Consider the following 27,629-nt stretch of genomic DNA (forward strand, 5'->3'; position numbering starts at 1 on the left):
AGGTTCTGCGGCCCGCAGGGGAGGGAGAGCGGGGAGTTGCGGGCCTGGGAAGTCCCGCGCAGGGGAGGGCAAGCGGGCTTCTTAAGAGGGGAGGGGTAAGCGGTTGGGTGTCCATAGGGGATGATAGGTATTAGGGCATATTAGTGGTGAAATTGGTATGGAGTGATAACTGCTTATGCCCTTATGGGGTCTGGGTAAGGTAGGTTCAGGTTTCCTGCATAGGTCCAGTGTCCCCCTGATGACGTGTCTTCGGCGGTCTGCTGGTCATGGGAAAGTTCTGAGGTGGGGCAACAGGGTGGAGGGTCCGCCGCCATTTTGTTGGTGCCTCCTGATCCCCCTTGATGCCGCCAGCCCAACAATGTTAGGAATCATCTTCTAAGCATATGGCCCACTGATACACATCTGAAGTGTCTCATGACAGAGTGTTTACTAAACAGTAATAAATGACCTTTTCGTAACAATAGCCAGCCTCCTCAGGGTGCTGGAAACCTTGATTCCAAAATACCTGGGAAGCTTATGCTATCCCTAATCCCCTCCCAACATGAAACTATATAACCAGTCCTCAAAACCCTAGTGCAGCTCTTTCTGCCCTTGGATCCTGTCCCTGTGCTTTAATAAAATCACCTTTTTGCACCAAAGAGACGTCTCAAGAATTCTTTCTTGGCTATCGGTTTCGAACCTTAACATTTTTCCTACATCAATCTCTTGGCCATCCCCTTTGTTCCAGCACCACCAGGTACTCAGAAGAATTCCGGGTCAAGCAGCAGCTTGCTGGAGGGAAAAAAACCCTGAAGGAGTGGAAAGAGCAGGGGGTTTTGGAGCCAGCAAGACCTGAATTAAGTAATCAGCTCTGGGATACCTGGGTGGCTCAGCAGTTGAGCCACCTTTGGCTCAGGGTGTGATCCTGGAGTCCCAGGATTGAGTCCCACATCTGGCTCCTTGCATGGACCCTGCTTCTCTCTGCCTAAGTCTCTACCTCTCTCTCTATGTCACTCATGAATAAATAAGTAAAATCTTAAAAAAAATCAGCTCTGACCTTTATTAGCTGTGTGATTTTGGGTGAGTTACCTAACCTCCCTGTGCCTGTTTATGCACCTGGATTTGGGAGAAACAAGTCTGAATATGTTGTGCCCAAGACTGCGAATCTGAGCAACCACCAAGGAGCCGACACCGATGCAAGCACACGAGGGTTTATTAGCAAGCTCGAGCTTGGGTCCAAGTATACTCCACACAGCAGTGCAGGGGCTTGGATGCCAAAATGGGTTATAGCTGGGTTTTTTATAGGCTGGTCTAGGGGATTTTTCAGAAGAGGTGGAGGAATTTTTTTCCCATTCCAATATGGGGGAAAGGGTGGGGGAGTTTCTTAAGATCTGATATGGGATTCTCTGCCAAGGGCATTCTGAGCTCTGTTGTCTTTCTGATATGGGATTCCCTGCAGAGGACATTCTGCAGTTTTTCCTGTAAAGTTCAGCTCTTATTCACAGGGGCTTAAGATGGCTATACTTGTGCTAATGCTAAACTTGAGGTGGAATGGCCTTAATTTTCTCAGCCTCCACAAATAGGGTTAAAAGGAGTAAGACCTGAAGTGGAAATGACACCTTTCACCAGTGACTGCAATGTGCTAGCTGCTAGCAGTGGTGGTAGTAAAAGTCCTATAATAATACTTGTTAACTATTTTGATTATTACCACCACCTTGTCATACAAATGGGAATCCAAAAATTAGTCCCTTATGCATTCACTCTTAACACATAGCCCCAGGAACTCATTCATTCATAGGGTCACACCAGCACGATCACAAATCCTGTTTCCCCCATATGTGCTGTAATATTGTGCTTTATAATAAGAAATACATTTGTTGTTTGCACCTTCCTGGCATTGAGCTCCCCAAACCCTTGGAATTTCCTAAGTGATGAGAGCGTGAAGGGCGTATTTTGCTACTTAAGGAACTGGAATGCGGGAGTGTTGGTGGTGGGGGCTACCACTCCTAACCAGGTGGGCTGGTTGCTAGGGGAACCAACCAAGAGATTAGAGGGTTAGAAATTTTAGTCCCATCCCCCACTCCTGGAGGAGGAAAGGGGCTGGAAATTCAGTTCCATCACCAATGGCCAATGGCTTAATCAATCATGCCTATGTAACAAAGCCTCCATCCCAAAAAGGCGGAGTTGAGAGAGCTTCCGGGCTGGTGAACAAGCAGGGGTCCTCAAAGAGTGGAGGCTCGGAGCCCCTTCCTACGTACTTTATTTGGCCATCCCTGAGTTACATCCTTTGAGAACAACTGGTGATCCGGTGAGTAAAACATTTCTTGAGTTCTGCGCACTGTTCTTAGCCTATTACTCAAACAAGGAGGCGGGCCATCAGAGACTCTGACCTGCGGGCTGGTAATTAGCGTCTAATGTGGGAGCAGTCCTGTGAACGGTGCTCTTGACCTGGGGCATCTGAGCCGGCCCAGAGAGGTCATGTCAGAATCCAGTATAGCTGTAGGAAACCTCACTCGTGTCCAGGACTGAGGAGATTTGCTCGATGGGGAGAAAATCCACACACCGCAACAGGAATAAAAACGGAAAAATGGGGGGCGCCTGGGGGCTCGGTGGTTGAGCCTCTCTGCCTTCGGGTCAGGCCCTGATCCTGGGGTCCTGGGATCCAGTCCCACATCGGGCTCCCCACAGGGAGCCTGCTTCTCCCTCGGCCTGTCTCTGCTCTCTCATCAATGAATACAATCTTAAAACACACACAAAAACAGTCTACACCACAGTCACAAACAGCGGTTTCACACACACTTCTGTGAGCCATACAACTCGTAACACAACTACTCAACGCTGCCGTTGTGTAAAAGCAGCCACAGACGACATACCTTCGGGTCACATACATGCAAAACAAGAGGATCACAAAAACAGTCTCACAACACAGTGACACAACCCGGGCCTCACGACGCAGACCCCCAAGCAGGACCAGGGCGGCCACACTACACACCTCTGAGACTCCCGACCTCTGAGACTCCCGACTACCGCGCGCGCCCCGGACGCTCTGGGCCCCGACCGCACGCGCTGCGGGGCCTCCTGGGAAATATAGGCAGCGGGCCGGGAAGGCGCAAAGGACATTGGGGGTCCTTCGATATACGTTGGGGCAAGTGAGATTCCAGGGCTAGTCTGGTGCAGCCTCCTTACGTGCCTCGTGCGAGTCATTTCGACTCCAGGCCGCACAGATCTCTGCCACCGCAGGCCCGGGTCCCTCAATCGCACGTCTGGGGCCTGGCGGACTGGGGCCGCAGCGCACGGCCCCCAAAGGCTCCTGGGGAGGGGGGGGGGGAGGTTGCAGACTGAGCTCGCAGTGCGCAAGCGCGGGGCCTCATCGGCGGGTGTGCAAGCCCGGAGGGCAGCCTACTGCGGAGGCTGGGTTTAGTCCGCGGATGACGGGAAGACAGCGCCGAGGGCATCTACGTGACTCAGAAAGAGGACACTACTGCAGTGCACGGTAGGGTCTGTGCGTGCGCGTGGCCGGGCGAGCTGCGTGGGGACGTGAGGGGGCCGGGTCTCGGCGTTGCGCGCGCAGCGGCGGCCCCGGCACGGCTCTGATGTCGTGAGCTTGCTTTCGAATGGCTGGGGGCCGGGGAGGGGAACGACCTCAAGCCTTGTTGGTGGGAAGGTCCCGGGAGAGATGCGTGAGAGCGTGCGCGCCGCGTGGCTTTGTTTAGGGGCGGGGCCGGGAGCTCTCGGGGTCGCCAAGGGGGCGGGGCCGTGGCCGGTCTACGCGTTGCTCGCGTGAGGAGGCGGGGCCGGTAGTGGCGCCTGGGATTGCGGAGGGGAGTGCGCAGGCGCCAGGGTCTGTGCTGCGCAGCTATCTTAGTGGGCGCCGTGGGGCAGCGACCCCTGAGGACTGAGGGGAATGTAAGTATCTGCTGTGAGATGGTGGGGTTGTGCGGCATTGGGTCGTGAGGCGGTGAGGGGTGGTGAGGTGGTGAAGGATCTGGGGGTGGTATGGGGCTTGGGGTGGTGAGGCGGTGAGGGGTCCCGAGGTGGTGACGCAGCTCAGGGTGGTGAGGCGGTGAGGGGTCCCGGGGTGGTGACGCAGTCAGGGTGCTGAGGCGGTGAGGGGTCCCGGGGTGGTGACACAGCTCAGGGTGCTGAGGCGGTGAGGGGTCCCGGGGTGGTGAGGCGGTGAGGGGTCCCGGGGTGGTGACACAGCTCAGGGTGGTGAGGCGGTGAGGGGTCCCGGGGTGGTGACGCAGTCAGGGTGCTGAGGCGGTGAGGGGTCCCGGGGTGGTGACACAGCTCAGGGTGGTGAGGTGGTGAGGGGTCCCGGGGTGGTGAGGCGGTGAGGGGTCCCGGGGTGGTGACACAGCTCAGGGTGGTGAGGCGGTGAGGGGTCCCGGGGTGGTGACACAGCTCAGGGTGGTGAGGCGGTGAGGGGTCCCGGGGTGGTGACGCAGCTCAGGGTGGTGAGGCGGTGAGGGGTCCCGGGGTGGTGACGCAGCACGGGGTCGTGAGACGGTGAGGAGTCCCAGGGTGGTGATGCCGCGCGGGATTGTGAGGCGGTGAGAGGTCCCGGGGCGGTGTGGGCTTCAGCCCACGACCGTGGGTGATGAGAAGGAAGGCAGCGATGAGAGGGAGGGAGGGCGGGCAGCGGCGGCGCCCCAGCGAGCGAGAAGTAAGGGGGTGACACGGGTGAGACACCCAGGGCAGAGCTGGTTGGTGCGGTGGGTCATAGTGCTGGGGGTCGCGTGTCCCCTACCTGGGCGGAGGCGTGGGCGTGGTGGTGAATGCTAAGGCAACATTTATCTTAGAACCTGAGATGAGGGTCCGGCCTCCCCCAGTGCAACAGCGGTGCCCCAGCAGCCCAGACGGCCTTAGTGTGCATTTAGAGGGCCGGCAAGGCCCACCGTGGCCTCTGGGACCTATGGCTGCGGAGGGCTGCAGGAACCATCACTCACTAATCTTGAGAGTTCAGGAGAGGTTTCTGAAATCTGCCCCTCCCTTCACTCCCCAAGCGGGGGTTGGTAGTCCTACTGATCCTAGGCTTGTGGCCAGTGTTAAGTAGAACAGTGCCTGACACAAGAAAGAAAGCAACACATAAATGAATAATTATTAAATAATGACCCCCAGGATCTCACACCCACTTAGTAAAAGCTAGGGGAAGAAAAGCAGAAGTTGAGCCCAGAGTAAAACGTTTCAGGTCAACATATAATCCTGAAGTCTAGGCTGGAGGAGCTTAGGTTCAGAATTTTCTGGTCAGAGTCCTGAGGGGGCAGTAGTTGGTTGTGGGAGGGGAGACAAGGAGTACAGGGTCTTCCAGGATGAAGATGTCCCTAGGAAACCTGTGGGGTGAATAACCTGGGTTGGGAAGTAGTAGCTGGGCCCCGGGGGCGGGGGGGGGGGGAGTATTTTGCAATAACACAGGGATCTGGAGATGTTTCTGTGTCTAGACCAGGGTTTCTCTTTTTTTTTTTTTTTTTTTTAAATTTATTTATTTATTTATTTATGATAGGCACACAGTGAGAGAGAGAGAGAGAGAGGCAGAGACACAGGCAGAGGGAGAAGCAGGCTCCATGCACCGGGAGCCCGATGTGGGATTCGATCCCGGGTCTCCAGGATCGCGCCCTGGGCCAAAGGCAGGCGCTAAACCGCTGCGCCACCCAGGGATCCCCTAGACCAGGGTTTCTCATTCTTTGCATTGTGAATACTTTGGGCCAGATAATTTTTTGTTTTAGGGTGTGTATATGGTGGGCAGGGGCTGCCCTCATATTGTAAGATGTTTAGCATTATCCATGGTTTCTATACACCAAATGGCCGTAGCATTCCCTCCCCCCACAACTGTGAAACTAAAAATGTTTCCACATATTGTCAGGTGTACCCTGGAGGGCAAAATCACCCCAGTTGAGAATCCCTGGTGTAGAGCTTTGATAAGGGCACACTACGGACTATATGAAGGTGTGAGGATGGGGAGGAGAGTAAAGGGGCTGGAAGAAAGAGGTAATAAAGGGATGATCTCTAGATGAAAATAGTGTGCTCTGCAGGTTGGGTAGGTTCTGAGAGGCTTCACTCATTTTGTAGTGTAATGGTCTGCAGTGGGTCAGGCACTGTGCTTAACAGAGAAGACAGAGATTACCACTCTGGAGTTTGCATTTGATAGGAAGACAATTCAGTTCATATTAAGCGGTCATAAGTGTTTTGAGAAATAAGGCGGAGTGAAGGGATTATGAATTAAGAACAGGATCAACACCCAGGCTTCCCATCTCGTTTAACTCCAAAGCCAGTAATGTCCACCAGCCGTAACTTGGTATCCTTTGGGAATCCAAGAGTTTGGTTTTGAGCTTACCACAGACTTTTCTTCTTCATCACTGAGGTTTGAGTTTCAGCAGAGGGAGGTCAGGTCTTCAGCCCTGCTCCCTGAGGCTCATAGAGACTGGTGGAATGGTTCTTTTTAAAAAAAAATTTTTTTTAATTGATTTATTCATGAGAGACACAGAGAGAGGCAGAGACATAGGCAGAGGGAGAGGCAGGCTCCATGCAGGGAGTCTGATGTGGGACCTGATTCTGGGACTCCAGGATCACACCTTGGGCTGAAGGCAGGCACTAAACTGCTGAGCCACCCAGGCTGCCCTGGTGGAATGTTTCTAAACTATGGCTTCCTGGAGCACCAGCGTGGCACGGTCAGTTGAGTGACCCCACTCCCAGGGTCCTGGGGTCTTCGGATCGAGCTCCCCCCCACCCCCCCATCAGGCTCCCTGCTTATTAGCAGGGAGGCTGCTTTTCCCTCTCCTGGCCCTCCTCCCTCTCGTGTAGAGGTGCTTGTGCTTTCTCTGTCTCTTAAGTAGATAAATCTTAATAAAATAAACTATGGCTTTTATTTATTCTTTAAAGATTTTTATTATTTGAAAAAGAGTGCACCCCCTGGCGCCCACAAGCTGGGGATGGGGGGCGGAGGGCAGAGACCTTACCTTATTCCTCAATCCAGCTCTCAGAGCTAAAGCTCTCAACCTTGTATATACTTTAGAAAGACTCAGGAGGGCAGCTCCGGTAGCTCAGCGGTTTAGTGCCTGCCTTTAGCCCAGGGCCTGATCCTGGAGACCCAGGATTGAGTCCCACATTGAGTTCCCTGCATGGAGCCTGCTTCTCCCTCTGCCTGCATCTCTCATGAATAAATAAATAAAACCTTAAAAAAAAAAAAAAAAAAAGAATGTCTCAGGAGCTTTTTTTTTTTTTAATTTTTTTTTTAATTTTTATTTATTTATGATAGTCATACAGAGAGAGAGAGAGAGAGGGGCAGAGACACAGGCAGAGGGAGAAGCAGGCTCCATGCACCGGGAGCCCGATGTGGGATTCGATCCCGGGTCTCCAGGATCGCGCCCTGGGCCAAAGGCAGGCGCCCAACCGCTGCGCCACCCAGGGATCCCTGGACATTTTTTTAAAAAGATTTCCAAGGTGGTATCCCTGGGTGGCACAGCGGTTTGGCGCCTGCCTTTGGCCCAGGGCGCGATCCTGGAGACCCGGGATCGAATCCCACATCGGGCTCCCGGTGCATGGAGCCTGCTTCTCCCTCTGCCTGTGTCTCTGCCCCTCTCTCTCTCTCTGTGTGTGACTATCATAAATAAATAATAAAATAAAAAAATTAAAAAAAAAAAAAAGATTTCCAAGGTGATGGAGTGCCTGGGTGACTCAGTTAAGTTAAGCGTCTGCCTTTGCTCAGGCCATGATCCCGGAGTTGTGGGATCATGCCCCATGTCAAGCTCCTTGCTCAGCGAGGTGTCTGCTTCTCCCTCTGTCTCTGGTAGGAAGGAACCTAGTTGTCTTCCTCTGAGGGAAGGCATGACCACTCCCAGTACATCTTTGAAACTTGTTTCCATCCAGATTTTTGCTGTGCTCACTTTAGTATGAGGAATTTAGCTTTGCGTTAAATTTATCTATCTATTTAGTGTTGAATTTAAATGGCAGAGCCCTTTTCTCACACTATGTTGGAGATTTAGAAGACAGGCCAGGCATACAGCTCTAGCCTGAGGTAGTATGAGATTCATGCTATTTTATTTGTGTTGTTTTGAAGACGTAGTTACTATGCATGAAACACAAGTGCCAAAGTGTAGATAAGGAAAACTTGAGTTTCGAGTTTCCTTTCCCATGCCAAGTGACCCAGTTCCCTTCTTGAGAGACAATCAGTGCTACCAACTTCTTGATTATTTTTCCAGAACTTGCCTGCCTTTTCACACTCATGTATTGGTTTTCTTTTTTTTTTTCCCCAAATATTTTATTTATTTATTCATGAGAGACACAGAGAGGCACAGATACAGGCAGAGGGAGAAGCAGGCTCCATGCAAGGAACCCGACGTGGGACTCGATCCCGGGTCTCCAGGATCACGCCCTGGGCTGAAGGCAGCGCTAAACCGCTGGGCCACTGGGGCTGCCCATGCATGTGCCAGTTTTGTGGGGAAAGCCTGCATCTGAAAAAAAAAAAAAAGGATAAGGAAGGTGAGAAATTAGTGTGTGCCTCTGGCTGAAGATAGCTCTTGTAAAGGTAGTTCATGTACACTTCCTAACAGCTAAGGATGAGGTAGATTTTCTTTACCCTAATAATTGGCAGAGGCAAGTTTTTTGTTTGTTTTGGTTTTTTATTCATTCATGAGAGACACACGGAGAGGCAGAGACACAGGTGGAGGGAGAAGCAGGCTCCCTGCAGGGAACCCGATGCAGGACTCCATCCCAGGACCCCAGGGTCATGACTTGAGCCGAAGGCATATGCTTAGCCATTGAGTGACCCAGGTGCCCTGGCAGAAGCAAGTTTTGAATCCAGAATTATCTAATATCAAACTGCCGTTCTTTACTCCCCAGCAGTGCTGAGTTCCTCAGAAAAAGAACTGTGGGCAGGAATTGTGCTTTTCTAATTGGGGTGCATGGCTGAGTACAGTTACAAGAAATCACAGGATGGACAGGGTGCCGTTTGTTGTAATAATCTGTTCTACCTGAGGAATCGGAAAGCGAAAGCCATGGGATGTACTTATCTGATAAATAGTTTAAAATATGATGTTTATATTGATACAAGCTCAGATTTATTAAGATACAGGATGCCAAAGGCATGTGGATGTTTCAAAATGAAACAGAACCAACCAGCAGAAGTTTTCTGTAATGAAGAAGCTGCATTGGGTTATGCCCAGACCACAGAACTAGGCATTACCTCTATAGTTTGGAGATACTAGTTAAAAGTAGAACTCGGGACACCTGGGTGGCTCAGTGGTTGAGCCTCTGCCTTTGGCTCAGGGCGTGATCCTGCAGTCCTAGGATCGAGTCCTGCATTGGGCTTCCTGCATGGAGCCTGCTTCTCCTTCTTTGTCTCTGTCTCTCTCTCTCTCTCTTTGTGTGTCTCTCATGAATAAATAAATAAATAAAATCTTTAAAAAAGATAAAAGTAGAAGAACTCCCAGGCAAAGAAGAGAGCTTTGTTCTCAGAGACTGTGGCAGTGGAATGCTGGGGCTGGCACACCAGATCACAAACCTGTAGTGTACACCTTTCCCTAGTTCTATGCTCAGTGACATGAGTTGATAGCTTAGAGTGGGGCCCTCATGGTAGTGTTTACACCATAGAAATTGGCAGATGCTACAGATCACCCAGCATACCCCTGCCTTGGAATCTACACAGGAAGTACCCTCGCTGTCCTCTATGGCAGGGTCTAAAAGACATCAGTACATAACCATGGTTATGAGACGTAAACCACTGTTCTATCAGAATGGCCACAGGACTTGGGGAGATTTACAGCACAGGACATTAAGGTGAAGAGTTGTGGCTCAGTGACAGACTAAGTGGCCTGGCCTTCCATTCTGTGACTATGCTAAGTAAGCAAGGCTGCCCTCCCCCAGAAAATGGAGCCAAAGGGGCCTACCCAGAGTCTTGTGATGCCTGAATTCTCTCTGCATTAGAGTCCTGTCTCATACCAGGAGGGCAGATTGTGCTACATGTCGATAGGGGCTGAAACCTATAGGCAGGCCCATGTTGAGGTTTCCGTTTTCATTCTCAAAATGAAAAATGTTAGCCCTAGGTCAGTTTGCTTTAAAGGTGAAAAGAGTTCATGTATTCATTTAAAATATTTAGTACAGGGGATCCCTGGGTGGCTCAGCGGTTTAGCGCCTGCCTTTGGCCCAGGGTGCGATCCTGGAGTCCCGGGATCGAGTCCCACGTCGGGCTCCCAGCGTGGAGCCTGCTTCTCCCTCCTCCTGTGTCTCGCCCCCCCCCCCCATGTCTATCATAAATAAATAAATAAATCTTAAAATAAATATTTAGTACATCCCTCATTCTTGTACTTACTAACTAGGAGGTGGCGATGTCACCCAGGGATGAGTGTATTCAACATACACACCTGAGTACTTTCCCAGAGCAAGTGGACAGCACAGTCACTCAGCCTTCTCCACTCTCAGCCCATAACGCTGGCCCCTCCCCCACTCTAACAAAAATAATAATGATAAATACAGCTCTCCTTTCTTGAGCACTGACCATGAAATTGGTATCCCACACAATGAACTGCACCCAGGTTGAAGAGGCCCCCCTGCCCCAACCAAAGGGGCCGGGATGGCTTCTTGAAGTGAAGGCACTGATATAGGGCACTTGGAGACAGACTGTAGCACCAAACAGAAAAAACAAGTTACATAGTGTTTTGGGAAGAACTCAGTCTTCCCGTGTGTGTGTGTGTGTGTGTGTGTGTGTGTGTGTGTGTGTCCTTAACTCTCACAGTGCTGCAGCATGACACTTCTGGCGCAGGTGTGTGGATTTTTTCCGTGAGGCAATTTTGCAGCACCAACTGGCTGTCCTACAGTGTAACTTAATTCTGACCCTATCTCCCTGGATAGAGTGCCAGATCCCACAGGTTTATGACTCAGGTCCATGAGATTGGCCTTCCACTTCACAGACCAATCACAATAGTAGGTCCCCAGGCTACCCATACCTTCTGTCCAACTTCGCTACAAATCAGAGGTTCCTGTGACCCTCTTCTCAAGATTTGTTAGAGTAGCTCATCAAACTCGGAAACATTTGCCCTTTTGTTAAAGGCTATAATGAAGAATATAGATTAACAGTCTCATGAAGAGCTACATAGGTAAGTTACATAGATGAGGTCTGGGAGGATACCAAGCGCAGGAGTTTTTGTCCCTGTGGAACTGGGTTGTGCTACCCTCCCAGTGTGGATGTCTTTAGCAGTCCGAAAGTTCTCCAAACCGCATTGTGTAGGAATTTTATGGAGGCTTCATTTTGTAAGCATGATCAGACATTAATTGCAGATTCTCTCTTGGAAGATGGCAGAGTAAGCCTGAAAATTTCAAGCTTCTGCCATGACTTGGTCTTTCTGGTGACCAGGCCCTGTCCAGGAGACCACCCAGAGTCACTTCATTAGAACAACAGACATTTCTAGTGTTCTTATCACTTAAGAATTTACAAGGGTTTTAGGAGTTCTGTGCTACCAAGGAAGGGGGCAGAGACCAATATACTCTTTATATTATCTTTTTTATTCTCTTAAACCTAGAGCATTAGTGATGAGAGCTATGGAGAAAAGAGAAGTCAAGGCTGGACAAGGGAGACTGGGAGTGATAGGTGGGAGGGTGGAAGGCAGGTTTGTAGTGTTATTAGAAAGGTTACAGTAAAACTGGCAGAGAAGTGAGATTGGAGCATATAGCAAAAGGAGTGAGGAACTGAGGTCGGGCTGTTCTAGCACGTTCTGAGGCCAGCAAGAAAGACTGCACAAGGAAGGAGAGAGATGGAGGACCTGAGTTTAACTTTTATTAATCCTCACGACAACTCCAGTAGTTCTGTATTCTCATTTAATAGAGGAGGAAACTGGCATAGAGGTTAAGTAACATGCCCATGGTAACACAGCTAATGAAAATAGTCATCACACCCAGGTGGTCTGACTCCAGAGTGATATGTTTATTTATGTTTATTTACTTATTTTTTAAAGATTATTTATTGGGATGCCTGTGGGGCTCAGCGGTTGAGCTTCTGCCTTGGACCCAGGGCGGGATCCGGGATCAAGTCCCACATTGGGCTCCTTGCAGGGAGCTTGCTTCTTCCTCTGCCTGTGTCTCTGCCTGTCTTTCTCTCTCTGTGTCTCTCATGAATAAATAAATAAAATCTTTAAAAAATAATAAGGATTATTTTAGAAGTGAGAGCAAGAACACAAGAACTCAGAGGGAGGGGAAAGCATCTCAGGCAGATTCCCTGCTGAATGTGGATTCTGACACGGGGCTCCATCTCAGGACTCTCGGATCATGACCTGAGCCGAAATCAAAAGTGGTATGTTTAATACAGTCCTTACCTCTGACCCAGAGGGTTATCAGGGTATCTGGGTCAACATCAGCTTGAATACTGGCTCTGCCACTTCCTGCCCTATAGCCTTGGGCAAGTGATCCCTACTTCTCTGTGCTTTATATTACTCATCTGGAAATGGTGTCAGTGAGAGTACCTGCCCCACCAGGGTAGGAGTGAAGGTTCAATAGTTATCTTCATAAAGTGGTACCTAGCATGTTTAAGCACTCGGTATTTATTCATTTTAGTATTAATCTTAGTATTATTACTTTGCTTTTCTCTTTGTAAAGAGAGAAGCATGATAAACCAAATGTTCTTCTGGCTGGGTTCCTTTGTATAGTAAAAGATCATTTTAGGACTTGCATTTTGAATCAAAACATACCCATTATCAATTTCCAAACTTTTTTCTTTTTAAAAAGATTTGTTTATTTATGAGAGACACAGAAGGCAGAGACATAGGTAGAGGGAGGAGCAGCCACCGTACAAGGAGCCTGACGTGGGACTTGATCCTGGAACTCCAGGATCATGCCCTGAGCTTCACTGGGGAGGAATGGAGACCTCTGGACCTGGCCCAGAGGACCTTATACCGGGAGGTGATGCTGGAGACTTGTGGGCTCCTGGTCTCACTGGGGCATCCTGTTCCCAAACCAGAGCTGATCTACCTACTGGAGCATGGGCAAGAACTGTGGTCAGTGAAGAGGCCTCTCCAAAAGCACCCATACAGATCAAGTGATGGTGGGAGAGACTCCAGCGAGAGGGATGCAACCAACACACAACCTCATCTGTTACATTCCACTGCTTTGCCATATCCTGTTCTTTATTTTATTACTTTTTTTTAAAATTTTTATTTATTTATGATAGGCACACAGTGTGAGAGAGAGAGAGAGGCAGAGACACAGGCAGAGGGAGAAGCAGGCTCCATGCACCGGGAGCCTGACGTGGGATTCCATCCCGGGTCTCCAGGATCGCGCCCTGGGCCAAAGGCAGGCGCCAAACCGCTGCGCCACCCAGGGATCCCCATATCCTGTTCTTTAGATGCATATCAAGAGCCTGCAGCATTCTGCCAGAGGGCATCATAACAGGGTGTAAGCACCATGAGATTTTATTCATGAGAGACGCACAGAGGCAGAGACACAGGCAGAAGGAGAAACAGGCTCCCCGTAATAAGCTCAATGATGGGACTTGATCCCAGGACCCCAGGATCACACCCTGAGCCAAAGGCAGATGCTCAACCACTGAGCCACCCAGGTGTCCTGACATAAACCTCTTTAATGACCATTTCAGGAAATAATCCAGCCAAATACAAAGATTAAAAAAAAAAAAAAAAAAAAAAACAACTGCTGAGCCACCCAAGCGTCCCTCAAATTCTGAACTCAGTTATGACTTTGGGTTTCATATATCCTCCCTAACTGCACCCTTAAGGGAGGAAAAAAAAAAACAGCTGTAGAGAGAAGCATTCATATTTCCATTTTCCAGACTGTGCTGCTATATATCTTTTTCATAGAAAAGTCACCAAAAATTTTTTATGAAATATTTACTATTGTTAGCACTGGAGTGGGTTGATGGCATTCTTTAGAGGTATGTGCTGAGCCATTTAGGCATGAACTTTGATCATGTCTATAACTTTGAAATGATTTCAGAAAAGAAAATATTGACATTTGGTGAAAGGTAATGAGGTGTTCATTATACTGTTCTTTTCTCTAGATTTCAAATTTTTTCAAAAGGGAATATATAAAGTATACTCCGATTTCTGCCTTTTCTAGACCCTGACCTTTTCCAAAAGACAAGTTTAGAGAGCTTGGAGTGACTGTCAGCAAAAGTGTTTCTCTGTAAAATGATATTGGCATAAAATGGTTACACTCCACCCCAATTTCAGCATGCCAGGAAGCATTCTGGACTGTTGTTGATTCAGTCAGCCAGTATTTCTTGAGCACTGCACTGTGCTAGGCACATTCTCAATTCCCAGGAGAACAGTGAAACAGTCTAAAAGTGCTTGCTTTCATGAAGCCCCTGTCAAGGTGTGGGAGATTGTCCCGCACAAACAAAAATGTAAATAAGCCGTTCTCGGGAGGCAGGTTGTGTGGTGTGAAGACAGTGCAGCAATAGAATGGTGTAGACTCTAGTATAAAGCAGTGTGGTCCTGTGGAAGTGTAATTCAAGACATAGATTTTAAATTTCTAGCAGCTGTATTGAAAAAAGTGAAAAAAAACAATCATTGCAGTTAATTTCAGCACATTTTATTTAATTTAGGGTATCCTAAATACCAGCTTATGGTCAGTATAAACAATTATCAATTAGGTATTTTATATTTTTTTCATACTAAGTTTTTGAAATCTGTGTTTTACACATGTAGTATACCTTGGTTCAGACGCTTTATTAAATCTCTTCATTTCTTTAAGATTTTATTTATTTATCTGACAGCACAAGCAGGGAGAGCAGCAAAGGGAGAAGGAGAAACAGACTTCTTGCTGAGCAGGGAGCCTGACTCAGGCCTCGATACCAGGACCTGGGGATCATGACCTGAGCCAAAGGCAGACCCTTAAGCAACAACTGAGCCACCCAGGCATCCCTTGATCTGTATTTAAATTTCATAAAACTTATCATTGGAAAAGTATATTCACACACTCAGTTGTTTCAAATATTCTTCAAAGTTTTACATTAACTAAATCGAGGATTAGTTTTTAATTTTAGGTTAATAAAACAATTCACTGATTTTAATATTTAATTATGTCTTTTTTTTTTTTTAAGATTTTATTTTATTCATGAGACAGAGACAGAGACATAGGCAGAGAGAGAAGCAGGCTCCATGCAGAGAGCCTGATGTGGGACTCGATCCCAGGACCCTAGGATCATCCCTGGGGCTGAAGGCAGACAGACACTCAACTGCTGAGCCACCCAGGCATCCCAAATTATGACTTTAGTAATAAATCAATTGAAGCTAAATAACACTAAACACTCAGTTGCGTTAGCCCTATTTCCAGAACTCACTTGTCACCTGTAGCTAATGGCATGCATATAGAGCAGCATACGTGCAGAGTGACTCAGTCATAGAGGGGCCTAATCCACCCCACTGAATTTCCCTGCTGGATTTACACATACCTGCCTAGTGAGTTCCCTCTTCAGCTCTCGCATCCCCTCCACTTCTTATCAGTCATACACAGTTTATTCACCACATAGCCGCCCAACAAATTTTATTAAATGTCAAGTCAGGTATGTCACTCCTCAGACTCCTGCTCCCTCAGTGATGTCTTATCACACTTAGGTTCAGTTCCAAACCACTCATGACCCCCTTCATGATGTGGCCCTCCTGATTTAAGCCATCTCACAGACTACCACTCCTCACCTTACTTGTTCTACTTCAGCACACCATTCACTCTATCCATATACCAAGCACACACCTGCTGCAGGGCCTTTGTACCTGTTGTACCTCTACCCAGAATGCTTTTCCCCAAGTGCCTCATACTTGCACTACATTCAAACCTGAACTCAATGTTGCATCCTCTGAGAGACCTCCCTCAACCATCCCATCGTTCCACACTCTGATCCTTTTTTTTTTTAAGTAGCAGTGATCTTAGCTGACCTCCCCCCCCCCCTTTTTTTTTAAGATTTTTATTCGAGAGAGAGAGAGAGAGAGAGAGAGGCAGAGACAAAGGCAGAGGGAGAAGCAGGCTCCATGCAGACAGTGCGATGTGGGACCCAATATTGGGACTCCAGGATCATGCCCTGGGCCGAAGGCGGTGCAAAACCGCTGAGCAACCCAGGGATCCCATAACTGACACTTTTTCTATATAAATTTGCTATCCCTGTTGGAATGTAAGGTACAGGGTTGCTGGTCCTTCTTTGTGGTAAATCTGCTCTTTGCCCAGCACCTGGGACATTACCTGGCACATAGTAGACACAACAAATGCTTGTCAAATGGATGAATAGGTGTCTTCATGTTTCATTTGCCTCCTGATCTAGAGCCTTTTGTGATCTTGGGAGCAGATAACATTGGCCATTGCCCCTTCCTGACCCTGAGAAGGGGCAGAAATGTTGCAGACGTTCTGACCTTTCTTGATGTGTATCTGTGTACCTGTGTGTATGTTTGCATGCATGTGCATGTGTGACCAGGATGAAGGAGCAGGGGATTCTTATCCTAGAGACTCCAGGACCACCTAAAAGGCCCTGTCATCCTCATGACTTCTCTTCTCCCACAGCCCCACCTTCTCAGCACTCTGCCCTTCTTCAAGTTTGGACTCTCAAGGGGGAGGAAAGGATGCCTGCTGCACGAGGGAAGTCCAAGTCCAAGGTAAATAGTGATTCTTCTTGGAAGGAAGTTCCATCTTGTAAGATAGGGGCCATTGCTTTCCTTCCATGGAAATTCTGCCTGACAGAATTCCATCCCATCCAAGACCTGGTCTGTTTCCTCCCATCACCGTGGAAGGTAGGAACATGAGAAGAGTTCTAGGAACCCATGTAACCACTCAGCACCCTCTCCTTTTTTTCTGTGTGCACATGGCCACTGACCTATTTGTTTAGTATCTCCAGAGTGTTTGACTGGGCTGTTCCCTAGAAGGAAGAGGAGAGCCACTGTGATTTCTCAAGGTAGACATGAGTGCCTACATGGGATCTGCTGAGGCAGAGGAGGACTTGAGGTTGTGCTCTAAAGTTAATCTGTTAATGTCTTTAAAAGTTAATCTGTTAATGTCTTTATTTTTACTTGTACAACTCATATTTACAAGAAGGAAATTTGATTTTTTAAGAGACCCATATAACCTTGTATTTAGGTTGGGTTAATTGGAACCAGGCCAGTGAGTCAACCTTCTGTTAAAAAACATGCTTCACCACTTTAGATGATGAAGTGATTTTCTAAAATAAATATCTTGAACACAATTTCTGTACCAAACAGTTTTGTCCTCTAAGTTATGTGTTCCCTGTCACTGCTATAACAAATTTCCACAAACTTGGCTGCTCAGAACAGCATGTATTTATGGCTCATAGTTCGTGGGTCAGAATCAGGCACAGTGCATGGCTGGGTCCTCTGCTTTGGGTCTCACAAGGCTGAAAAAAGGTATTAGTTGGGTGCGTGGTCACGTCTGAGGCTCTTTTTTTTTTTTTAAAGTCTTTTAAATTTATTCATTCATGAGAGACACAGAGAGAGAGAGAGAGAGAAGCAGAGACACAGGCAGAGGGAGAAGCGGGCTCCATCCAGGGAGCACGATGTGGGACTTGATCTTGGGACTCCAGGATCACACCTTGGGCCGAAGGCAGGCGCTAAACCGCTGAGCCACCCAGGGATCCCCATCTGAGGCTCTTCTAAACTCTTTGTTTATTAGCATATTCAGTTTCTTCTGCTTTCCATGTGGCCCTCTTCCATCTTCAGTCCAGCAGTAGCAGGTCAGATCAGGCTTCCAATATCTTGACTTCTCTTTCCACTCTCCTCTTCCAGTAGGGGAAAATTTTTCCACTGTTACGGGCTTCTGTGATTACATCACCCACCTAGAAAATCTAGGATAATCTTCCCATTTAATGTCAAGTGATCACTAACCTTGATTACATCTACAAAGAACCTTTGGCCCTGTGTAGTTGAGTCACGTGCTCTTTAGAGAGTATGAACTTAAGCATGAATCAGAAGTCGGGCTGCCCAGATTGAACTCCAGCTCCTCCGTTCACTAGTTGTGGACCTTCTGTACATCATCTCCCCTCTCTGGGCATCTCATTTCCTCATCTGTAACATTACTGTGATTCTCTTAGCAGTGCCCCAGCCAGGTCACTGGCTAACATGAGTCAGTACCTGTAGAGTGCTTAGAAAAATGGCTTTTGTCAATGCCCAGTAAATCCAAGTTGATAATGCTTTTTATGGGACATTGTCCTTAATTAATAGCTATATCATATTGTATTGTGTTGTATTTATTTTATTTTATATACCTGCTCGTCCTGGCCTCAGAACCTCAAATGTTTCTGAAGAGATTCCTGGCACCATAGATTTCTGGTATTTGGGACAAGTTCCTTGTTGTCTCCAGCTGAGGGAAAGTAAGCTGTGGTGAAAAGACATGTGATCTTCTATTTCAGGTGCCAGTGACATTTGGGGATTTGGCCATCTACTTCTCCCAGGAGGAGTGGGAATGGCTGAGCCCCATTCAGAAGGATCTGTATGAAGATGTCATGTTGGAGAACTATCAGAACCTAGTCTCTCTCGGTAAGGCTCTCTCTCCGTAATCCACAACCAACGCTTTGTGGGACAGGAATCAGTCTAGTTAGGAAAATAGAAGCCACTGCAGCTTTGTTTGTTTGTTTAAAGATTTTATTTATTCATGAGAGACACAGAGAGAGGCAGAGACATAGGCAGAGGGAGAATTAGGCTCCCTGTGGGGAGCCCGATGCAGGACTTGATTCCAGGACCCCAGGATCACAACCTGAGCCAAAGGCAGATGCTCAACCACTGAGCCTCCCAGGTGCCCCTGTGGTCTGATTTTTCAAGAGAATAGTTGCTTTGTAGAGTTAGAAATGAGCAATTGTAGAGTTAGAAATGAACAATTCAGCCCACTGTAATTGAACTTTCATCTTCCTCCTCCACCGCCTGCCCTTCACACCCTTTGTACTCCCTTTGTGCTCATAAACCCTCATTCCCGTTGACATGGGGCTTGGCTCTGACATCTGTGGCATGCATATCATGCTCAGTTCTGTTGTTTTTCCTGAATGCAGGACTTTCCTTTCGGAGGCCAAATGTGATCACCTTATTGGAGAAAGGGAAAGCACCTTGGGTGGTGGAGCCAGTGAGGAAACGCCGGGGCTTGGGTGAGTGACAGAGAACCAAGGCTTACATGTTGCTATTGTTTGTTTCTAAGAGCACTCTCTATCTTGAGAAGGCAACCTCTTAAAGATGTTTGCAAGCTGCCGCTTTCCCTGCCTTAAAGGCCACAGGCCTGTGATGAAAATTCTGGTCTCTTTCAGTGTGAGCTCCTAGAAGGAAAATAACCAACATTTTATAAACCCTCTATTAGGTACTAGACAAACTTCTAAGTACAGGTTCCTCCCAGTCCTATAAGGTAGGTACTGTTATTATTCCTGTTTTATATATGAGGAAACCAAAAATCAGAGTTCAATAACTTGTCTAAGGTAACCCAGCTAGGAAGTGGCAGCAGAGCTAGGTTTGAACCCCAACTTCTTGTCTCAGAAGCTCAGCTCTTAATGCCCTCATGATGTACCTATCATATTCCCTGCTTCAGCATTTTCCTTCAGAGAAAGCATATTCCAATTTCTCTCATGATAGCATTGATAATGTTCAAACATGCATCATTTTCTTCATTCTTTAAAAAAAAATGAAAATATTTTCCATTACTGTTCATTTTGATTACTTTCCAAGAACTCAGTCCCTTTTCTGATAGATTTCTCTTTATTTTACTTACTTACTTAACAGTTCTATGAGTGTTTTTTTTTTTTTTTTAAGATTTTATTTATTCTTGAGAGACACAGAGAGAGGCAGAGCGAGAAGCAGGCCCCATGCAAGGAGCCTGACGTGGGACTCGATTCTGGAACTCCAGGATCACGCCCCAGCAGAAGGCAGGTGCTAAACTGCTGAGCCACCCAGGGATCCCTACGAGTGTTTTTTTTGTTGTTGTTGTTTTGTTTGTTTTTTAAGTGGGGTCCACACCTAGCGTGGAGCCCAACTTGTGGCTTGATTTTACAACTCTGAAATCAAAAGAGCCAGACACTTAACTGACTGAGCCACCTAGGCACCCCTGAATTTTTTTAATTGTAAAAAATTCATAACATTGAATTTATCATCTTAACCATTTTTAAATGTATAATTAAGTGTATTCACATTGTTGTGCAACAGATATCCAGAACTCTTCCACCTTGTCATAACTTATGAAATTATACTCACTAAACAACTAATATTCCTCCTCTCTTCCACCTGGTCCTTGGTAACCACCTTTCTTTGTATTTCTCTGATTTTGATTACCCATGGATACTTTATATGAATGGAATCAAAGAGTATTTGTCCCCTTTTTTTCAGTATAATTCAGGTAATTAACATATAATGTATTACTGGTTTCAGAGGTAGAGATCAGTAATTTAACAGTCTTATATAATATCCAGCAATCATTATATCACATGCCCTACTTAATGTCCATCATCCATTTACCCCATCCCTCCTCTTCTCTCCCCCACTCCAACGAGTGTTTGTCCTTTTGTAATCTTTTTTTTTCCCTGAGTGTTCGTTCCTTGAGGTTCATCCATGTTGTAGCATGTGCCAGGATTTTCTTTTAAGGCTGCATAATATTTCATTGTATATATCATATTTTCTTTATCTACCAATGGATATTTGGGTTGTTTTGCTTCTTGGCTGCTATGAATAATGCAATAATCAACATGGGAGTACAGATGTATTTAAGATCCTATAATTTCAGTTTTTCTGGATATATACCCAGAGGTGGGACTGCTGGATCATATGATAGTTCTGTTTTTTATTATCTGTGGAACTTCCATATTGTTTTCCATTTGTCGTTTCCACCAAGAGTATACAAGTGTTTCGACTTCCTGTCAAGTTGTCTTTTTTTTTTTTTTTTTTTGATAGTGGCCATCATTATGGATGTGAGATGATATTGTGGGTTTGATTTGTATTTCCCTAATGATTAATGATATTGAGCATATTTACATATGTTTATTGGCCATGTGTCTATCTTCCTTGGAGAAGTGTCTATTCAAGTGCTTTGCCCAGTTTTAAAAATAGGGCTGTTGGGCAGCCCTGGTGGCTCAGCGGTTTAGCGCCACCTTCAGCCCAGGGTGTGACCCTGGAGACTCAGGATTGAGTCCCACATCAGGCTCCCTGCATGGAGCCTGCTTCTCCCTCTGCCTGTGTCTCTGCCTCTCTCTTTCTCTCTCTCTCTGTGTGTCTCTCATGAATAAATAAATAAAATCTTAAAAAAAATATTCATCAGAGATATTGGCCTGTAGTTTCCTTTTCTTGTGTTGTCTTTGTCTGATTTTGGTATTAAGGTAATGGTGGCCTCATATAATGAGTTAGCAAGTATTCTCTCTGCTTCTATCCTCTGAAAAAGATGATAAAAAATTGGTATGGTTTCTTATTTAAATTTTTGGTAGAATTTACTAGCAGATGAATCTAGGCCTGGTGCTTTCTGTTTTGGAAGTTATTGATTATTGGTTTAATTTCTTGAATACATATAGGCCTATTCACATTGTCTATCATATGTGACTTTTAGAAGACTGTTCAACAAAGTGGTTTCTTTCATCTAGGTTTTCAGATTTATGGGCAAAGAAATTGTAATTTTCCTTTATTCTTTAAATTTCCATGAAATATATATTTCTGTCCTAATTTTTATTTCTAACAATAATTTGTGTCAGAATTCTCTTTTTTCTTAGCTTATCAACTTTAATGACTTTGAAAGAACCAGCTTTTGGTTTTGTTGTACTTTTCTATTTCTTGTTTTCAATTTCAGTGATTTCAGTTTATTTTTTCTGCTTATTTTAGATTTAATTAGCTCTCTTTCTGATTTCTTAAGAGGGGATCTTAGATTACCAATTTTAGATCTTTGTTCCTTTTTAACATGCATATAGTGCTACAGACTTCTCTATAAGCACTGGTTCCAATGCATACCACAAATTCTGATGTTATGTTTTATTTTCATTGAGTTTAAAATATTTAAAAATTTCTTTTGTGATTTCACACTTATTTAGAAATGTACTATTTAACTTTCAAGTAGCTAGGGATTTTCTAGTGATTGATCGATCTTTTTTTTAAAGATTTTATAGAGAGAGAGCATGCACAAGTAGGGGGAGAGGCAGAGGGAGGGAGAAGCAGACTCATTGCTGAGCAGGGAGCCCAATGTGGGGCTCAATCCCAGGACCCAGGTCATGACCTGAGCAAAAAGGCAGATACTTGACTGACTCAGCCACCCAGATATCCCTCCAGTCATCTTTCTGTTAACTGATTTCTAGTTTAATTTCACTGTGGTCTGAGAGCATTGTGTGATTTCTATTATTTGTTAAGGTGTGTTTTTAAGGCCCAGAATGTGGTCCACTTGGTGAATGTTACATGTGAGCTTGAGAACGATGTGACCTCTGCAATTGTTGGATGAAATAGTCTATAGATGTCAGTTATATCCAGTTGAAAGAAGGTATGGTTGAGTTCTACTAACTGATTTTCTGCTTCCTGGATCTGTTCATTTATGAGAGAGGGATGTTGAAGTGTCTTAAATATGATAGTGGATTCATATATTTCTCCTTGCGGTTTTATCAGTTTTTGTCTCTTGTTATTTCATGTTTTGTTGCTTGGCATTTCCCCATTAAGAATTTATAGCTTCTGAAGAATTGATTCCTTTGTCATTATGTAATGCCTCATTTTATCCATGGTAACTTTTTTTTTTTTTTTTCCCATGGTAACGTCTGTGCTTTTAAAAGTCTGCTTTGTCCAGAATTAATAGAGCTACTTCTGTTCTCTTTTGATTTGTGTTAGCATGGTCTGTTTTTCTGCATTTACTTTTAATCTGTGTCTTTATATCTAACGTGAGTTTCTTAGAGACAACACATACTTGGTCCATGGTTCTTAATTCACTCTGAATAAAATCAAATTCAATCTCTTTTGATTGGTTTAGACTTTTGATTGACATTCAAAGTGATTATTGATACAGTTGGATGATATTTACTATATATAAAATAAATATTTTATTTGATGTCTTTATTCCTGTTTTTGTTTGTCTTCCACTCTTTTTCTGATTATTGTGATTTTACTTTTTTGTTTGTGGTTTTATTTATTTATTTATTTATTTATTTTTATTTTTTTTAAATTTTTATTTATGATAGTCACAGAGAGAGAGAGAGAGAGAGAGGCAGAGGGAGAAACAGGCTCCATGCACCGGGAGCCCGATGTGGGATTCGATCCCGGGTCTCCAGGATCACGCCCTGGGCCAAAGGCAAGCGCCAAACCACTGCGCCACCCAGGGATCCCTTGTTTGTGGTTTTAAATGAAGATTTATATGACTCTATTTTCTCTTCTTACTTATCATATCATATATGTGTGTGTGTGTGTGTGTGTGTGTATGCGCACATACTTTTTTTTTTACATGGTTGCCCTAGAATTTACACTATATGTTTGCAGCTAATCCAAGTCCACTTTCAGATAACACTATACCAGTTTATGGGTAGTGTGAGTACCTTACAATAACAGAATAATGCTGATTCCTTCCTCACCTGTATCACTGCTATCATTCACTTCATTTATATATAAAATACATGTAAGCAAGCATATGTATATATATATATATATATATATATACATATATATATTTACGTGTATACATCAAATAAGTATATACGCATACACAATTGAATACATTGTTGCTATTATTTTGAACAAACTGTTAGGTCAATTAAGAAGAAAAATGTTTTTTTTTTTGCCTTTACTTATTTTCTTTCTTTTCTTTCTTTCTTTCTTTCTTTTCTTTTCTTTCTTTCTTTCTTTCTTTCTTTCTTTCTTTCTTTCTTTCTTTCTTCCTTCCTTCCTTCCTTCCTTCCTTCCTTCCTTCCTTCCTGTATTCATTAGAGACAGAGAAGCAGAGAAAGAAGCAGGTTCCATGCAGGGAGCCTGATGTGGGACTTGATCCCGGGACTCCAGGATCATGCCCTAGGCCGAAGCAGATGTTTAACCACTGAGCCACCCAGGCATCCCTACTTATTCTTTCTTTATTGCTTTTCCCTTCTCTATATAGATCCAAGTTTCTGATGTATTATTTTCTTTCTAACAGACCTCTTTTAACATTTCTTGCAAGGCAGGGCTACTGGCAACAAATGCTCCCCTGCAGGGAGCCTGATTTTCCTTCTGCCTATGTCTCTGCCTCTCTCATAAATAAATAAAATCATTGAAAAAAGATTTTATTTGAGAGAGAAAAAGAGAAAGAGACCAAGCATAAGTAGGGGGGAGGGGCAAGGGGAGAGGGAGAAACAGGGTCCCTACTGAGCTGGGAGCTGGAGGTGGGGCTCCATCCCAGGACCCTGGGATCACTAGCTGAGCTGAAGGCAGACGCTTAACCGACTGAGCCATCAGGCCCCCCTGCTTTCTGGTTTTCATAAGGATTCTGTTGATTGAATCCTTTAGCCCACAGAATTTTTCTTCAGCTATGTGGAATCTACTAAGGCCATTCAAGGCATTTCTTTATTTCTGTTAGTGTCTTTTATCTAATGTTTTGTTTTGATTCTTAGGTTTCCATCTCTTGCTTACATTGCCCATCTGTTCTAATATGCTGTATACTTTATCTATTAGAGCTCTTAACATATTAGTTTTAAATTTCTGGTCTGATAATTCCAGCATCCCTGCCATACCTGAGTCTGGTTTTGATGCTTGCTCTGTCTTTTCAAATTGTGTTTTTTGCCTTTTGGTATGCCTGTATTTTTTTTTTTTTTTTTTTTTTTTTAAGATTTTATCTATTCATGAGAGACAGAGAGAGAGAAGCAGGCTCCATGCAGGGAACCTGACGTGGGCCTTGATTCCAGTTCTCCAGGATCACATCCTGGGCTGAAGGTGGCACTAAACCACTGAGCCACTGGGGCTGCCAAGATTTCTTAAATTCTAATTATTAAATATTTCTATAAAGTCCTTACTATGATAAAATTATACTGACTGTCGTTATTGTTATTATGTGTGGTAATGGTTATTATTATTATTATCATTGATAATGACTGCACAGAAACTTCATTTTTCAGCATAGAAAAACAAATATTGAATTTCTTGCTATCTTTCAGACTCAGGGTTTAAATGTGAGACCAAGAAGTTACCTCCAAATCTGGGCATCAAATCTGGGCAAAGTATCTATCAGAAACAAGTTTCTGCATCACAAAACATTCCCACAGGAAAGAGAAGCTGCAAGAAAAGTTCAGTCCCGATAAAACCCAAGAAGGTGCATTCAGGGAAGAAATCTTTAAAATGTAGTGACTGTGGGAAAACCTTTGGTCAGAGTTTATCCCTTCAACTTCATCAGAAATCCCATACTGGAGAGAAGCCTTATGAATGCAGCAATTGTAGAAAAGCTTTCAGGCAGATCTCATCCCTCATTCTTCATCAGAAAATTCACAATGGAAGGAAAAGCTATGAATGTGATAAATGTGGAGAAAGCTTCATTCAAAGAACATCTCTTATTCTACATGGGAAAGTTCATAATGGAAAGGAAACTTTAGACTGTGGGAAGCCTTTGAGTCGGTGCCCACCTCTCACTGTGGGCCAGAAAATCAATTTTGTTGAGAACATCCACCAGTGTGGAAAGTGTGGGAAAGACTTCATTCGGATGTCCTCCCTTTTACTACATAAGAAAATTCACAGTGGAAAGAAAATACACAAATGCAATAAATGTGGGAGAGGCTTCAATAAGAAATCAGCCCTTGTTATACATAAAAGAATTCATACTGGAGAGAAAATCCATGAAAGTAAGAAGGCTATAAGTCTGAGTCCACAGCAGAAAATTTATCATTTAGAGAATCCTTATAAATGCAGAGAATGTGGAAAATCCTTTAATAGGATTTCATCCATTATGCTTCATCAGAGATGTCACATGTCAAAGAAACCCTACAAATGTGATAAATGTGAGAAGGTCTTCAGGCGGCTTTCAACTCTAATTCTACATCTAAGAATTCATAATGGAGAGAAACTGTATAGATGCAGTAAATGTGAGAAGGTTTGTAATCGGCATTCATCCCTTATTCTACATCAGAAAGTTCATACAAGGAAAAAGAAATTGTTTGAATGTAAGGAATGTGGGAAGATGTTTTCTGGAACTGCCAACCTTAAAATACATCAGAATATTCATTCTGAAGAGAAACCCTTCAAATGCAATAAATGTAGTAAAGTTTTTGGCCGTCAGTCATTTCTTATTGAACATCAGAGAATTCATACTGGAGAAAAACCCTATCAGTGTGAGGAATGTGGAAAAGCCTTTAGTCATCGAATATCTCTTACTCGACATAAGAGAATTCATACTGAAGACAGACCCTATGAATGTGATCAATGTGGGAAGGCCTTCAGCCAGAGTGCACACCTTGCCCAACATGAAAGAATTCACACTGGAGAAAAACCATATATGTGCAAAACATGTGGGAAGGCCTTTAGTCAACGCACATCCCTTATTCTACATGAAAGAAGTCATACTGGAGAGAAACCATATGAATGTAATGAATGTGGGAAGGCATTTAGCAGTGGCTCGGATCTTATTCGGCATCAGAGAAGTCATTCTTCAGAGAAACCATATGAATGTAGTAAATGTGGGAAGGCATATAGTCGGAGTTCATCCCTGATCCGACATCAGAATACACATTCTGAAGAAAAAGCCTAAGTTTTTTAATATGTGAAAGCATAGAGTGAGGCTGTCAAAGTAGCAGAGACCAAGGCATGGAAAATGCATTTATCTATAAGATAAATTTTGTAAAAATGGGACCACTTGATAATGTGCCTCATTTTGAAAGCCAAAGAACAAAAGTCATTGGTGACTTTGACCAGATGATTTGTAATCAGTGAGGCAGTGACTTTATCATAGATCTTAACTTCAAAGTAGTAAGGTCAGACAGTTGGAGCACTCATTTTTAATGAAGACCACTCTTCACTTGATAAGAATTACTGATACTTTATTTCCATTGTAATTTAAAGGTATTTCATTAGTCACATAAAACAAGGTACATCTGCTAAGTCCATATTTGTAGATGGGTCTTTGAGCCTGATTTAAGGTCACATGAAGAAAGAGTTTGAGGTTGTCCCTTAGGACTGGAACTATCACATATAAGAGATTTCTTGGGCAAACCAGTGTGCTGCTTCTAGCTGACAGAAAATTATGGCTGAGAAAAAAGAGTGAGTCTTGAAGTAGATAAAGGTATCACTCATAAATGTGTGAATCATTACCATATTGTCTCCATATGAAGATATATGATGTTCATTGTGTGTAAAATTTAACAAGCCTGTGATGGGCTTAATGGGAAAAAGGAAACTAGGATATACTGAAGAATGAGAACTTAAAAGCAGGGAAAAATTATTTGTTACTGTTTTGTTTGAATATAAATGTGTTTATATTTATATGAATAAACGTTGGTATTTTCATGTAAGAATATTGGTGTGCAATAAGTGATTGGTGGAGAATGAGATGCAATTCCCTGAAGGTGTCCTCTCAGATTTCAAACCCCTATTTTTAATGGGGTTGGTATTTGGAAATGGGATCTTTGGGAGATATTTAGTGATAGATGAGGTTATGAGGGTGCATCATGATAGGATTAGTATCTTAAAAAGAAAGAATGCCAGAGTTTGCTCTCTCTTCCATGTGAAGATACTGCAAGAAGATGGCTGTCTACAAGCCAGGAACCTAGCCTTCAGTACCATCCAACC

At 44.6% G+C, this 27,629-nt stretch overlaps 1 protein-coding gene across 4 annotated transcripts; it reads left to right on the forward strand.

Moving 5' to 3' along the window:
- The first annotated feature begins 2,058 nt into the window (after nucleotides 1-2,058).
- On the forward strand, nucleotides 2,059-27,355 carry ZNF667 (zinc finger protein 667). Of its 4 annotated transcripts, none has more exons than XM_025985376.2 (5): nucleotides 2,059-2,287; nucleotides 16,468-16,559; nucleotides 18,323-18,449; nucleotides 18,956-19,048; nucleotides 25,013-27,355. In XM_025985376.2, exons 2-5 carry the CDS (start codon nucleotides 16,527-16,529, stop codon nucleotides 26,590-26,592), a joined length of 1,833 nt encoding a protein of 610 aa, XP_025841161.1. In that variant the 5' UTR covers nucleotides 2,059-2,287; nucleotides 16,468-16,526; the 3' UTR covers nucleotides 26,593-27,355. The 4 variants fall into 4 exon arrangements, with proteins under 4 accessions (XP_025841161.1, XP_025841163.1, XP_025841162.1 ...); XM_025985377.2 differs by lacking the exon at nucleotides 2,059-2,287 and adding an exon at nucleotides 3,069-3,472; XM_025985375.2 differs by lacking the exon at nucleotides 2,059-2,287 and adding an exon at nucleotides 3,519-3,885.
- The last annotated feature ends 274 nt before the right edge of the window (nucleotides 27,356-27,629 follow it).

Source organism: Vulpes vulpes, chromosome 1 (assembly GCF_048418805.1).
Source record: "Vulpes vulpes isolate BD-2025 chromosome 1, VulVul3, whole genome shotgun sequence".
NCBI lineage: Eukaryota > Metazoa > Chordata > Mammalia > Carnivora > Canidae > Vulpes > Vulpes vulpes.

Bases quoted from the DNA above. Each gene is read 5' to 3' on its own strand.
- ZNF667 (XM_025985376.2), top strand. From the start codon at position 16,527: ATGCCTGCTGCACGAGGGAAGTCCAAGTCCAAG. The intron at 16,560-18,322 runs GTAAATAGTGAT...CTTCTATTTCAG, and splicing joins GAGGGAAGTCCAAGTCCAAG to GTGCCAGTGACATTTGGGGA. The intron at 19,049-25,012 runs GTGAGTGACAGA...GCTATCTTTCAG, and splicing joins GAGGAAACGCCGGGGCTTGG to ACTCAGGGTTTAAATGTGAG.